Source organism: Lipophrys pholis, assembly GCF_963383615.2.
Source record: "Lipophrys pholis genome assembly, chromosome: 13".
Classification (NCBI taxonomy): Eukaryota; Metazoa; Chordata; class Actinopteri; order Blenniiformes; family Blenniidae; genus Lipophrys; species Lipophrys pholis.
The window spans coordinates 14,465,185-14,480,605 of NC_137632.1; the positions used below are offsets into that span (position 1 = coordinate 14,465,185).

The following is a 15,421-nucleotide window of genomic DNA, read 5'->3' on the forward strand; positions in this document are numbered from 1 at the left end:
TGTAATGTTTTATATACTTATTTCTATTAATGGATCTCTTTTCTCTCCCTCCTGCTCCTTCTTCTCTTTCACCGCTCAGAGCCATCGAGAAGTTGACAGGACATCAGTTCGAGGACTACAGCTTCACGGTGTCTTATATGATGGACTCGGATGCCGCTCCGCCCGTCCAGGCTCCTCGGACGCGACGTGGGGGTCGGTCTTCCCGGGACCAGGGTGCCTCTCTGCCCAGGCCGTCAGGGGGCTTCGGCTCCCCTCACCCCAGGCAACACGACTTCCCCCTGCGCATGCTCGTGCCTACTCAGTTTGTCGGGGCCATCATCGGCAAGGAAGGCCTCACCATCAAGAATGTCACCAAACAAACACAGTCTAAGTAAGACATAACCTGCTTCGTGGCTTTCAGGTTGTTGTCATCTCGTCACGATACAGTTATCTCTTCTGGTTTTGAGGCAGCTTGTATTTAAAGCACGTGGGATTTGCTGGTCTACATGATCATTTACTTTTCTTGTAAGGATACGCTGTCGCAGTCTCCATCTTGAATTCACCCACTGCAATCTCCGTGTGTCTCAGGGTGGATATCCATCGGAAGGAAAATGCAGGTGCAGCAGAAAAACCGATCACCATCCACTCAACGCCGGAGGGCTGCTCCTCCGCCTGCCGCATGATCATGGACATCATGCACAAGGAGGCCAATGAGACCAACGCGTGAGTCTGCACTTGAGTGTATAAATGTAAACACCCAGAACACGCTGGTGTGGAGCGCGTATGCAGTACCGACCGGGAGATTAGCCGTAATGGCTGCAGAGCCACAGTATAATCTCATCCTTTAACCTGCCTGCACACCTTTTAATCTCACTGTGCATTCTCTCGCTTGGACCACTATCACAGTGAACGCAGTGCCTACGACACACGCACGTAGCCTCACACGTGACCGCAGCTTAGCTTTTAAGAAACCAGGCCAACATCTCTAATTGGGCTTGACGCTTTTAATCAGACACTGCACTTTTTTTAACCTCGTGGAGCTTCTGCTTGGTCTGATTTGAGCTTTTTACACAAAACTTTTGGAAATGTTTACATGTGTATATTGTTGATTCTTGATTGAGGCCTGAGGCTATTTACCACAGCAAAGTTCTGGTTTCTATTTCAATCAAACTAAAAAAAACAATCAAGTTTAATGATGCTACATATGCCATACATACTTAAGGATTAAAATTAAAATGTATAAAAGTCATGAGAATGCTGCAATGGACGATGATGCTTTCAGCCCTGATTTAAATAAGTTGACAGTTTGAGCAGAGCTCTGGTGTTGAGGATGTTTGTTCCACATCTGAGGAGTATTTCGATTAAATGCTGCTTCACTTTGTTCGGTTCTGCCTCTGTCACCACACAGTGGACCTGTCCCAGACCACCTGAGGGGTCCGGTGGCTTCATAGGGAACTAATAAATCTTGCATATGTTTTGGTCCAAGAAAGAAGCCAGTGTAGTGTTGGGAGGGCCGGCGTGATATGGTCCAATTTCATCATATTAGTGTCATTATGATAAAAAACCAGCAGGTTGAAAAAACAAGAATGAACAACATGATAATTGCGTCTGATTGGCTTTTTTTCTATGTTGCTACAAGGACAATCCACTCAAAGTGACAACTTGACGTCTCATAGCATTATACTATAACTCCCTCACACAATCAAAGGATTTCTTCGTAATGTTTGAATTATGAGAAGCAATTAAATCCTGCATCAAAAGATGTGAATCAACCGATCTAACTTATAATGAATATTCAGTTCTGTTTGTTTAGCCTGTTAAGTATTTTACTCCTACAATGTCGCAGCTGATAATGATTTACATACACACTCCTCATAACCTTAACTCTGAAAGGGTTTATGATATTTTTAAACTTCTAAAGTATCCTGACAGTAACTCACACTGTGATGTTGGAAAACTGCCAGGTAGTAAAAGTTAAAGTTGTCTTGTAAAAAAGGGGGCAGAAACTGTCACTCAATGCAGTTTTTGACTCTTCCACAGTCCGAATAAATTCAAGTCAGTGCAGTAATAAAAGGGATATAATATAATGTGGTGTATTTCAATGATTGCACTTTACAATTTCTTTTTTATGTTATTTTTGGACAGCATCCGTCTGTTTTTTTTCTATTCTATCAAACTATTTTTTCCTGTCCTTGTTTTCTTTTCAAGCTAAGTGACTATTGTAAAATCAATCTTTACCATATTGAGAAATCTTCTTATAGATTTCTTGGTAAATGTTTGAGCTGGTCAGTTGTTCTGATTTGTGTCAATCTTGTGCTCTCTCTCTCTTAAAAAAAACCCACTTCTCTGCACCTGAGTTTTTATCCTGGCAAAATGTCATGGCAACGGCCAAAAATATTTTACTAAATTATACATTCAGGCAAGGCCAAATCCCTGGACTAGGACATCAGGTGTGTTTCTTTCATATCAACATATGAAGCCCTCAGTTGACACTGCGACACTAAATCGGTGCCCCAGCCCGAAAGAAGCCTCCAGCGTCTGGCCACCTTCCACTGCATCTCACCACTTTAATACACAATCACACCCTGCAATTGCCTAAAGCAGAAATATAGATTATACATCAATTACACCCCTCCTGTTTCAAAAACCCATTACCGTCTCCACATGGCAACTACACATTTTAGTTTTAAAATAATTACAGAAGCACAGTGCAGTCATTAATTTACCTATGTCGAATATTGAATTGTCATTCATTCATCGTCTACAGCCAAAGTGCCCTATGTCTTAACATAGTGATTATTAATGGGTAATCTTGCCTCCTCTTCCACAAGTGAATGTCAAAATAATGCAAGCATCTTTTCCTTATTTTTCACCCATCAGCACTCCAATCACAGTTTTGTGTAAATAGTAGAAAATCCATTCTATCAAATCATTGTATTTTGTACTTAATCAATTTCCATTTCACCTAAATTACACAGTTCACACTGTGTTTTTCTCTAGAATATTGTTAGATTCAACAACTCAACTACTAATATAAAGAATCTGTTTTGGCTTCTACCGATTGGATGCACTGTGAGATTCAGGGACACGTTTCTTTGTTCTATATGCATCGTTTTGGTTCAAATTTGTTTTGTTTTTTGTTCTTTTTCAGCAGACACTCTCTCTATATATATCTATTTATATAATCTATAATATATGCCCATATGCATTTTGAAGAATTCATTTTGTAAATTTGTTGTAAAAACAAAACACTGGTGCTGATCGCAGTTAACTATAGGGAAGTGCAGGATACACTCTGGTTAGGTCGCCAGTCCATCACAGGACAAACACACACTCACATGTCGGTGCAATTTCAGGTCATCAAATAGCCTCACGTTCATGTTTTTGTACTCGTGAAGAAAACTGGAGTACCACGCAGACACAATGTTAACATGCAAACTCCACACAGAAACGCCCAGGATATGAATCCATGCCTTCTTGCTGTGAGACAAGCGAGCTAAAACAATTGTAATTTGTATTTAGGATTTTTGATTGCATCAGTATAAGCTTATCCGCTTTTTGTAAAAATGTAATTTAATGTCATTCTAACCCTTCTGGCAGGTGGCCATATTTGGTGACTTGTATATTTCTTTGTTTTTTTTAAACTAACAGTGGTACATTTAAAGAATTACCACAGTATAGAAAATTAAAATTGTATATAATAACATAAACAGCATCGAGTTTGACCCTTTTTCTTTAGCAAAATATCTCGGAGTGCATCTGATTGGTGAGAAAGTGACACCATATATTCTTACATATACAACCAATAGGTCTAGATGTAGTTAGAGTCTTGAAGTGTGGAACTATCCTCCAGCATCACCTTAGAGTTAAAGTGTTAATTTTACACGTACTTCGTGAGTGCCCTGTAAAGGGTTAATATCACGTGCTTACAGTAGCACTCCCAGCTGTGCACGCTCACTGCTCATCCCCATCATGCTGTAACATTCCTCACATCATATCAGTGGCACTCAGCCGAACCTGCCCTCTTATCATTTCTCCTTATCGGTGCTATTCCGTGTGTCGTTCAGGACGGAGGACATCCCACTCAAAATCCTCGCCCACAACAGCCTGGTGGGTCGCCTGATCGGTAAAGAGGGCCGCAACCTGAAGAAGATCGAGGAGGAGACAGGGACCAAGATAATGATCTCCTCGTAAGTCTGTCGTGCCATTGCACCTTGTTTTCTTTTATTATTTTATTTAACAGGCCAATGGCATCCTGAAACTACACCGACTCGACTCAGGAGGGATCTTACAGGCTTTTTGTGTGACTGTGGAACCAAAGAAGTTAAAGGCAGAATCACTTCAAAGATACAAACGTTTTGATGAGTCCTAATTTACCAAATTAACTAATATCAGAGAGTAATTTCTGCTTTTCTCTGCCACACCTTCCTCCCTGCGTTGTCATTACCTTCTCAGCATGTGGTTTCACTTAACTGAGTTGTTAGAGAGCAAACGTGAAGAGTTGATTACAGCTCCTTTGCCCCAGAACATGATATTACAGAGGTGGTGATTACACCCCATTTAACGGACTGTGCTCACCAACCCTCGTTCATTTAGGCCTAATGAATTGCCCTGTCTCCTCGAGCTCCAGGGACGTAATGAGCCTTGAGAAAGAGGCCGAGAGGTGATGGGAGTCTTTTTAAGAAATGCAAAGGGTTCATTCGGAGTGGATATTTCTGTGAGATCTTTTTAGAGAGAACTCCGTGCTCAACAGCAGAAATGTGGTTGTTCCGGCTTTTGAGGCGTTAACTTTTGTATTATCTCAAGGAGAAATGGTTTAAGGAGGCATTACTTCTTGGATACATGTGATTCAGAGCAGCATTTTCTCAGCTGGCTCACCTTGTTCTTTCGGTTTCAGTATTCAGGTCTCAAAGATTAAGTTTCCAGGACTTTTTAGGTCAGTATAGAAAAGCCTGAGTCATGTGATTCAAGAAGGAAGTGAATCTAAAAGTTTCTGAACTTCACTTAACTTTCAGATCCAGACAGACAAGAGCTCCTTAAATGTATTAGTGTTGTTTCTGGTTTTAAAATCATCTGATATGTTGGCACACTACCTGTATAAAGGCGCATTCCACCAATTTTACCTATAAAAGTTAGTTTGCTCAGCGAGTGTAGAGGCCAGAGTTATCTTAAGATGAAAGAACTAAGAAGAGGTACAACATGTAATTAGTATTCACGCCAAGGTCATATTTACACGGAGAATTTTCAGTCTATCCTGGATATGATGCAAATGATTAACAAGAGCCTGAACACTAACCAAACATATGCCAGAGTTGCAAGTCTCAAAGTTAGCCTTGCTAAAACCAAGTGAAGCGATTGGATGTATGTAGAGTTTATTGACAGTTCAAAAGAAAACAAACAAGTTTATTTAATTTATTTATTTTCATATTGAAATATTTTTAAATGCTGCATTTTAATTTTTTTATTTTCTTGTCTTACAAGCTAAAATGATTTGAAAAGAAATCTAGAAATTGCTTGAAATATTTTAGTTTGAACTAAACGACGGAAAGAAATTTCCTTTTCCATTGTATTATGATTTTTAAGACACATTTGTATGTTTAAGTAAATTGAATTTGTGCCATTCAGAGTCGGAAGGCACATTACATTTCATGTATGGATGTGCGAGGTTGAAAGACTTTTTTTCCATTACATTATGGGAACTGTATTAATCACATTTTGAGGAGTTTCATCCGTACAAAAGAAGTCAGGACCCAAATCTGTCCCTCTCTGCTGTCCCACTTAGTTTTTTTTTTTTATTCAATCTCTTATGAATCCTTGCATAACCAATCTGCACCTCCTCCCCATCTTCTGAGACAATATGTGAGCAGAATATGAGTTATTAAAAAAATAATAAAAATGTAATCTTAATATTCACATATGCGTGTGCAATATTAATTTTGTGAGTGTAATTTCTTGCAGGTTACAGGACTTAACCTATTACAACCTTGAGAGGATCATCACAGTCTTGGGAGAATTAGAGGCAATCTTTAAGGCCGAGGTGGAAATCATGAAGAAACTGAGGGAAGCCTACGAGAATGACATTGCTGCTTTAAACGTAAGCTTAAAGGTCGCCTCATTCCCGCCTCTTGGTTGTTTGTGTGTGTGTTTGCATATGTAAGTGTGTGTATGCGGCTCTGAGCCGTAAGACGCCTCACGCAGATGAACAGATGAACAATGGAGACAAGGTTTGAGATACATCGGGGTTGTATCGCCTTCCCGTCCAGTACATGTTACCACCAGGATTAGTAATACCGGCTCGGTAAATGGATAACTGTAAACGATCGCCGAATTGCTCATCCGTGTGGCGAGCGTTTGAGTGTGTGTACGCGCCTCGCACTGCCTCTGACTCACACGCGCTTCCCCGCTGTGTGTGTCTGTGTTCCTGCTGCAAGTCACTTCGTTTCCCAGCATCCATCTGATCTCTGTGGGCTGCTCTCTCACCCAGCTCCTCTTTCACACTGGCCTGATGACATCACTCGCGCTATAGCCAGAGAGGTCAACCTCGAAGGGAGAGAGAGATAGTGATGGCCTCGCACACCGCTCACTCCCTACTGCGCGTCAGATGTACAGCGATGAATGTTGATGAACTGAATGTTTTAACTGTGAAAACGTCCGTCATGACGAGCAGCTGCATTAGGACAGTATTAGTGCTCCAGTACAGCAATATTTCAGTCAGTTAAATAGTTTGTTAGAGTTCATTAGGTTTTTTTTGTTGTTGTTGTTGTAGGAGGCAGGGGTTAAGTCATTTGTTTGGACAAAATATAAAGTAATGTGCGATTGAGTGCTTGGGCTGTTTGAGCGGTGCTGGCACCTGTTGGGTGGAGAATATTCAGTACAGTGGCTGGTTGGGGCCATCTAGTGTGACACTGGGAATATTACACAAAGCTCTTACGAAGTCCCAACCCCGTAGGCCACTTCGGCCCTCACACCCCTTTTTGTGGCGTCAAATTGATCTAAAAAAATATATATACGGTATATATATCAAATTTTCGAGTTTTGTCACTTTTTTTTTTTTTTGCGTCAACAAAGGGGCTGACACAGAAGAAGGAATAGAAGCATGAGATTTTGATTTGATGAACAGTTTCCCCTTGCAGTGGAATTACTAGTGTGAATACTGTTTTTTTTTTTTTTACTTGTGAATGTGAGTGTGTACGGTTGTTTCTCTCTCTGTGCTCCGCAACCTTTCAAATCTTCGATTATTCTTTCATTTTGACGTGTTCCTTTTCATTTATCATTTCTGTTTTTCGTAAACGTTCTTGACTTGTTTCGTCTCTAATAGCTTTGTCATATATCTGATTTTATGTAACATTTACATTCTGCGTCATTGTAGAATAAATGTGTATCGGTACTTTTCTCTGCATTTAGAGAAAAATTTTAATGCCAACTAAATTCTTCTGAAAACACTTTTTTCATTACACTTATTAGCTATAGATAATTTTCTTGGTTTCAATAATGACAAGTGTTTTTTTTTTAAATTATTATTGTAAACCTGGTATATGCCAAGTGTGGTCCAATCCAGGTCATTTTACTAAAAAGAGAAACTCCTTTGAAGATTTTGTCAATCTGATGTATTGACATGTGACTTTTCCTGTGACTAAAGCTTGGCCTCTCTGTGCAGCAACAGGCCAACCTCATCCCAGGCTTGAACCTAAACGCTCTGGGCATCTTCACCTCCGGGCTGCCTGTGATGCCCCCTGCTGCTGGACCACGTGGCTCAGTCCCCCCTGTGGCATCAGCGGGATACAACCCATTCTTAGTGAGTGCACACTTAATACACGGTCTCTGCTTTTACCTCTGCAGATTAATTTTAAAGCCAGGTGCCCTCTGATGTGCTTTTAAAGAAAAACACTACAGTGTTGACTCAGGGCTTCCTGCAGGATGTTGTACACAATCTGAAAGAAGCAGAATTCCCCCATCTTCTCCAGAGATGAGTCAGATTGTCTGTAAAAACAAGGTCTCCAGTCACGGCCTGATGAGGGCGAGCCAAAGTGGTGTGAGACAGTGTGTGAGAATGTATTTGCGTGCTTCATGCTCCAGAGAGTCAGTGTGTGATTCACTGTGAGTCTATGCCGCGAAATCTCCCCTCATAAGAGCTTGAGTTGTGTAGACACATGTTTCTTTTAGTGTGTTCTTCGACTGTGTGTGTGTGTGTGTGTGTGTGTGTGTGTGTGTGTGTGTGTGTGTTTGCACGCCATCTGATCCGCCTGCTTGTCACTTGACTTTCAGAGTCACTCTTCACATCTCAGTGGCCTGTACGGGGTTTCTCCAGCAAGTTCCATCCCCCACCAGCTCTCAGTATGTTACCTCAAATCTGCTCTACAGTCAGTGTTGCCGTGGTGATCAGACACTTTCAGTTCATTCCTGATTTTTTCTTTTTTTTTTTTGTGCTACTAGATAATTACTTTAATCCTTCAGGGCAGTTTAAATACATGTTGTTGTTTTTTGGTTTCGTTCAAGACGTATCACTTAAAGTACACGATGTCTTCAACTGAACTTAAAGTCTCATTCAGGAAGTGAGATAACATCTACCCCTCCTTAAATTAATGATTAAAGAATATCTAATTCATTAATAGAAAATAGAAATAACAGAAGAACACAATTCCTCAGCCTGTGTCTGCGCAGCGCAGTGAGTTGGGTATTCCTGTTTACCATCATCCAGTCATGAGAACACCACAAATATTCGTGGAAGGGTACTTTTCAGCGTTTCAGAGTTATCCTGTGGCTCATAAAAATTCACTTTATAAACCTCAACTACATGAGTGTTACCATGCTAAGAAAAACAAAAACATCGGGCTGCCGTTACCTCGTATACGAAATATTCCATTCAGCCCCGGCCAGAGAGCGATGTTTACCCAAAGAGAAACCTCTTGGAGAAAGTTTAATTTAGCTTTGCTTGCATGTGGGCTTGACGTTTTCCGCTGCCCTTTAAGTGTGCGGCGTGTCAGATCAAGATTTCTACAGCAGTTTGAAGTAAGTCACCTTCTTCTGTTTGCTCTCGTCTCACTCCAGCAACAGGCTCCTGAACAGGAGGTCGTCTACCTCTTTATTCCAACTCAGGCAGTCGGAGCCCTGATCGGCAAGAAGGGACAGCACATCAAACAACTCGCCCACTTTGCCGGGGCCTCCATCAAGGTGAGCTCGTCCACGTCCACGGCGTGCGGACTTTGCTGAGAGTGACGGGAGAGGCGGTCTCCCGTCAACCCGCAGGGCTGAGTCCACTGACGAGAGTCGAGCGTGTGTTGCATTTTATTTCAAAGCCTCTTGCCAATCGTTCGGGACAAATGATTGAGTTGGAAGTGTGTGACGGCTGAGTCAGCGGCGCTTCGTAGATCACGGCTGAGGAAGACTAATAATCAAAGGGAGAGTGGGGATGACGAGTAAAATGAGCATTTCATTTAGTTAGAGGCGATTGATTTATTTTAATTCAGAATTTTATGAAATACAATTTGATTTAATAAGCTATTGAATTCATAGGCTACTCTGAAAACACAGTAGTTAAGTGGTTTGTATGAATTTGGTGGAAGGCTGGTAATCCTATTTGTTGCTTTAATCCATCGGTCTGTGCTTCTCAGATTGCCCCAGCCGACAGCCCAGATGTTACTGAGAGGATGGTTATCATAACCGGAACCCCGGAGGCTCAGTTTAAGGTAAAGTCACTAGTCTGTGTGAATGTATGCCGAGTGTTTCCACAGTCTCTGCTCGCCTCACACCTTCCTCTCCGTGTTGCAGGCCCAGGGCCGGATATTTGGGAAGCTGAAAGAGGAGAACTTCTTCTTAGCAAAGGAGGAGGTCAAACTGGAGACACACATTAAGGTTCCCTCAACTGCAGCTGGCAGGGTCATTGGTAAAGGTGGAAAGACGGTGAGTCAATCGGTTGAAATATCACATTATCCAACTTACAGATATGGAGCTCACCTGTTCAGCCCAGCTGAAAACAAAACCAGGGATCATCGTGGGAAAAGGAAAAGTTGATCCCCGAGTTTTTTTTTTGTCTTTTTTAGCCTGAAAGTTCTTTGATAAAACATTTCCTGAAAAGAACAACTGATTTATAATTATTTATACAGCACTTTTCCTCTACAGTCTATAATGCTTCGGTTTCATAGTCAACAAGCAACGTCTGTTTTCTAACCAACGCTCGAAACTCAAAGGGAACTTGGGACGTGTGGCGTTTTGTTTCAGGTAAATGAGCTGCAGAACTTAACCAGCGCAGAGGTCATCGTACCGCGGGACCAAACTCCAGATGAGAACGACGAGGTCTTTGTGAAAATCAGTGGACATTTCTTCGCCAGCCAGGTACGCAAACTGAATCTTTGTACTTTGTACTTTGTACTTTGTAAGGCCACGAATTCACAGATTGACCGATTAGGATATGTGGTTTTGTTGTTTTGTTATCAGTTCGTCTTGATTAAAAAGCTGCTGAGATTTCTGAACTTCGTACTGTAGATCTCCAGCAGCGGCTTGTTTCTGCCTCAACTGGGTCCGGTTCAGCCGCGACGATTCTTTATTATGCTGATTCAGAAAGTTGTCATTATTCTGAAGCTCATGCTTTTATCTAGAACTTATTTTCTGCCTGAATCTTCTACTTCAGAGCCTCCATGTGGGTTAGTGTGTCGTCTGAAGTGGATATTGCTATTTGCTATTGCTATTTTTGGTTGAATCTGAATCTTGGAAGGTGAACCGCTTTCTTTTCTTCTTTCTTTTTGCTGTTTCAATCTTACACACGCTTCTTTCTTTAGCATACAGGCACCTGAGCTTGTATATTGGGAAACTGAGTTAAATGAAAACGTTCATGCCACACTGTGTGTTTATGTATTTGTAATTAATCTGGTTTACTTTAGACACGGCTCTCTGCGAAACCCAGTTAGAGAGTAATAAAGCACATGAAATATGTACAAATATACAGCAGAGCAACGTTTTTATCTTGATGAAAGGAAGTTGACCTGATGATAGCCAACGCCACAGCTTGGACACCTGTGGTGAACCTGTGAATGGAAGCAGCCTAATAAACAGACCATGACAGATAGTCAACTATGATCGGTGGTGGATAAATGTGTATTATCTGTTGGTTAATAACATAATCCTGCTGTTTTTATCAAGCAAACACACGCCTCTTGTTTTGCACTGAAATGTGAGGGATACTGACCTTTAATATTTGAAGCAGCAATCAGTTTATTTGCCCCTTTTGTCAGATAGTTGTTAAAAACATCTAATCATCACAGGAAGATAGTTCTTCTCGAAATGTGTCGCTGCACTGATGATGACATCCTATAGAAGCGGTTGCTCTTTGCAGCGCTGCACAACAGGATGACCTTCACCATGAGCACCGTGGCTGTCAGAGCCTGGGGAGCGCCAAGGAATGTTTTCCTCTCTGTCAAAGATCCAATCATAACAGATCAACGTCAGCTCAGTGCACGATTTTACACTAAAAGACGCCCAGCCGTTGAGTTTAGCACCACGGAGAAGCGGATGATTTGCAGGAGACCTCAATGACCCTCACAAGATCATCGATGGGGTGGGATCAAATCTATTAGACCCTCACAGGTTGAAGTCAGCCTTCAACAGCAGAGCAAACAAAACACAAACAACAAGTTTAATGTCGGGCAGACACCTGAGCCTTACGGTTTCACTGATTCTAAAAACTGTGAATGTAAATGTCACAGCTCTTGCATCAGTATCTCTATCAGATTTTGACATGGGCTGCAAGTGACCCCATGTCAGGGGAAAAGCTGCCCCAAACCCCGCCTTTAAAGTCTGACCATGGTTTAGCCCATTCTTTGGAGGCCTCAGTTGCACAATGGGTCGAGCAGAACATTTTCTAATTGCAAGGTTGGCGAGTGGATTCTCCTATTTGTCTCATGTCTCATCATTCTCATTTAAAAAAAATAAAAAATCCTCTTATAACTCCTTACGAGGCACCGACTAAAATATGTGTGAATTGAAACTTTTAACTCGTGTCGTTCAAAGCTATTTCTACATTTCAAGATGTTAAAGTCAGTGTAAAGGTACATCACTACAGGGTCAGTTAAACAATCAAATCTCTTGTGAAGTTGTGTCAAACTGGGCAAAATCATATATATACCACCTTCTCCAGGGAAAAATTCTCTAAATGAACTATGTCCCAGATAAAAGACAATGTGCTATTTACAAATAGATAATTGTTTTTAGTAACCAAGGTTGTATTTTTCCAATCTTTTTTTAAGATTATTGCATCAAGCGATCGTACTCACTGGGATCAGGAGATGTTTTGTTAAAGCAAAGGATGTATGCGATTATAATAAGTTCTTCAAAAATACCACCTATCTCCATATTTAGCACAACTATTTTCTAATATACTGTGTTGTTCCCTTCGATTTACCATTGTTAGTTTTGAAGAAAACATGGAAACATGTAAAACCTACCAAATATGGTCGCTTGTCCTATAATGGGCATGCTCCTCAATCTACTGTGTTGATTTGACTCATTCGAAGACCCTGTGATGTGACGTGTTGCTCATTGAACGCCTGCTATCGTCCGCAGACTGCGCAGCGGAAGATCCGGGAGATCATTCAGCAGGTCAAACAGCAGGAACAGAAGCACCAGCAGGGCGCCTCCGTGTCACCGCACCACTCCAAGTGACCTCGCGAGGCGGCTCCAGTGGGCACCAGCCAATGAATGTAGCCCTCCCAAATGGACAGAGACCTACCCAGACTAAGGCCACGGCCACGGGGGACATGCAGGGCCGACCAGCAGCACCGGGATCAAAACCAAAGAACTTTCGCTTAGGGGAGAGACAAGTGAGAGCCAAAGGCTGAGGGCATTGTGTGCACTGCCAGCCCCGTGAGAGCAGACGGAGTGTGAGAAACTGCGTACTGATACAGTTAAACAAAAAGACCCCAAACAAATTGAGGAGAAAGATGGAAATGGCAGAGAAATTTGGGAACTGTTGTTTTGAGTTAAAAAAAAAAAGAAGAAAAAAAAAAGAAGGTAAAACAGGAAATAGTGTGTCGCCCGTTATCTCTTTAGTTGGACTAACATAGGCCTAACAACCAGATGAAGCAACTCTATTAACACGAGTATATAAGAGGCATTGTGATTGATATTTTGGATTTAGAAGGAGAGCGGGTGACAATGGACATCTTCTGTCACCAGTGTTTGACATAGATTGTGGGATTAAATGTCCTTAGCAGTATTAATACAGAGTAGATAAGGAGTAGAAATGTATGTGGTACACATCGAGAGTATGCACTGTTATTTTTCTATCAAAACGACAGCTTGACAGTGTAGTTCTGAATATTTTGCCTGTTCTAGAGGTCGACTGGACTGTGACAGCTACATAAAGCAGTTCCCATTGTTTGTTCCCACTTTTAGACCACTGAAATCAAAAAGAAGACGAAATGCCCTAAAAGTAAATTTGTTAAATGGAGTCTTTATAACAAGCCTGTGTGTGTGCCAACACAAAAGATAACGCCCTTTTCAAATGTCTCTCACCATTCATATCTAATGCTCCACTCTTTTTTTAATTTTTATTTTTTTATTGTTTCTTTCTTTTTCTGCTGTTTTCTGCTTCACCGTCTCATCATTATCTTTCATCGGGCATCGCGTTTCTTCAAAAGGTTCAAAAATTACCTGCTGTTGAGAAACACAGTGTTTCATAGCCTTTAACATTGAACTGACAGCCACTTCTGCTCAAGAGAGGTTAAACGCAACAAAGTCATTTTTCGCTTTTTACCAGTGTCACTTTCCCATGCTGTACAGGAGACATTTTATATACATACTTGTTGTCCTGATATATATATATATATATATATATATATATATATATATATATATATATATATATATATTTCTCTCTCTCGATATATATAGAGAGAGAGAGAAAGAGAGAGAGAGAGAGAGAGAGAGAGAGAGAGAGATGGAAATGGCATCTTTCTGCCATCTCTATCATATATATATATATATATATATATATACAACCGAGAAAAACACACACATATAAATAAATCAGAGTGTCTCTGAAGGCATTCTAATCAATGATCAGAAGAAAAATTGACTCTTCAAAAAGGGTTTTGCTAGTGAACAGGCAACCAGTTGTTTTTCAATGTGCACCGCCAAGTGCTCGGCCTCAAGAGGACGTCGCGAGGGGCCAGCACAAAATGAGCTGAGGGTCCATCAAGGGGACAGGGTGAAGGGAGGGAGGGGCAGCAGGGTGGTTGCTCAATCATGGGGTGCATTGTGGCAGTGAAATGTTTTTTGGGTTGGGGTTAGATGGTGGAGCAGCATCAGGGTTTTTTTTGGGGGGGGGGGGGGGTTTAGGGTGGCACTGTATGACCTGTGGTACACACACAACTGCAAACGTGACCGCAGTCGCGTTTGGCTTTAGCCCTCTCTTGTCAGGGAGCTTTCTAAAATGGCATGACAGCTGTGAATGTACGATATGCAGCCTTTTTAGAAAAAGAAAATATCACCCTGCCGTGTCCAGCGGGCCGGGCCAGCGACACACACCTCTTTTTCGTTATTGTTTGGTTTTGGCGAGCTGGCCGACCGCTCCGCGGGCCGCTGGACATGCAGGTCCTGGTGTCCCTTTGTGCTTTACTTTGGAGACCATGGAAGCTTGTTGCCTTATTTTGTCACCTTTCAGACATCACCCATCAGCTTCATCTTCCAGACGCAAGGTTATTGCCAATACGCACAGCTTCCATCGTGTGTGTATGTGTGTGTGCTTGCGTGTGTGTGCGTGCGTGCAAGTGTGTGTATGTGTATATATATATAAAAAGAGAGAGTAATATTTATGAATCTATTTTTTCCTATTTTGTGATGAGAGCTATTGATAAGAAACAAAAGAGAAAAAACAAAGTCCTTTTCTTTTTTTTCCTCAGTGGGACACTGCCATATTATTTTGAAGGGAAGTGTTTATTTTCTTGACAAAACTAGACTATGAATAATAATGATGATAAATGATAATAATTAAAAAAAAAAGAAAAGAAAAAAAACCTGAAAAAATAGGAGAACAGTAAAGTGAACCATCGCGTTAACTTTGGTCAGGATGTGAACAGTGCGCATGTCAGTATTGTGATCTACCTCAGGCTTCAGGGTACCTCAGTCCAATCTTTCATTTCCCCTTTTTTCCACATTTTGTATGCCTTGTTAACTGATCATTTTGAGCGTTTTTAATTTTTATTTTTTAATGAAAAAAAAACAGAAAAAGACCAGATCCACAGTAATCTGTACACTCTTCAGGTCCAGCTGACTAGTGAAACTTTGTCAACCATAGTCGAACCTGTTGGACTGTGTTTGCCTGGATGCCATACAACCTCTTAATGACACGTATCAGAGGATTTTAGGAGTTGATTTTGCGAGAAAGGAATGAAGAGCAGGATCTAAGGGGTACATGCATGCCCGACGTGGTTCTGAATGTGGATGTTGT

General features: G+C 41.4%; 1 protein-coding gene across 4 annotated transcripts in view; it reads left to right on the top strand.

The window, feature by feature from the left end:
- Positions 1-13,354, top strand: part of igf2bp2a (insulin-like growth factor 2 mRNA binding protein 2a) — a 44,357-nt gene extending 31,003 nt beyond the window's left edge. For 2 of the 4 annotated variants that reach the window (XM_080478801.1, XM_080478803.1), the window contains exons 6-16: positions 80-370; positions 568-702; positions 4,047-4,169; positions 5,938-6,073; positions 7,637-7,774; positions 8,245-8,313; positions 9,028-9,150; positions 9,591-9,665; positions 9,748-9,879; positions 10,198-10,311; positions 12,535-13,354. In XM_080478801.1, coding sequence (XP_080334927.1) covers positions 80-370; positions 568-702; positions 4,047-4,169; positions 5,938-6,073; positions 7,637-7,774; positions 8,245-8,313; positions 9,028-9,150; positions 9,591-9,665; positions 9,748-9,879; positions 10,198-10,311; positions 12,535-12,633 — 1,435 coding nt within the window. In that variant the 3' untranslated portion in view covers positions 12,634-13,354. Of the gene's footprint in view, positions 1-79; positions 371-567; positions 703-4,046; positions 4,170-5,937; positions 6,074-7,618; positions 7,775-8,244; positions 8,314-9,027; positions 9,151-9,590; positions 9,666-9,747; positions 9,880-10,197; positions 10,312-12,534 lie in introns of all 4 variants that reach the window. The other 2 variants (XM_080478800.1, XM_080478802.1) reach the window with 1 other exon arrangement.
- The last annotated feature ends 2,067 nt before the right edge of the window (positions 13,355-15,421 follow it).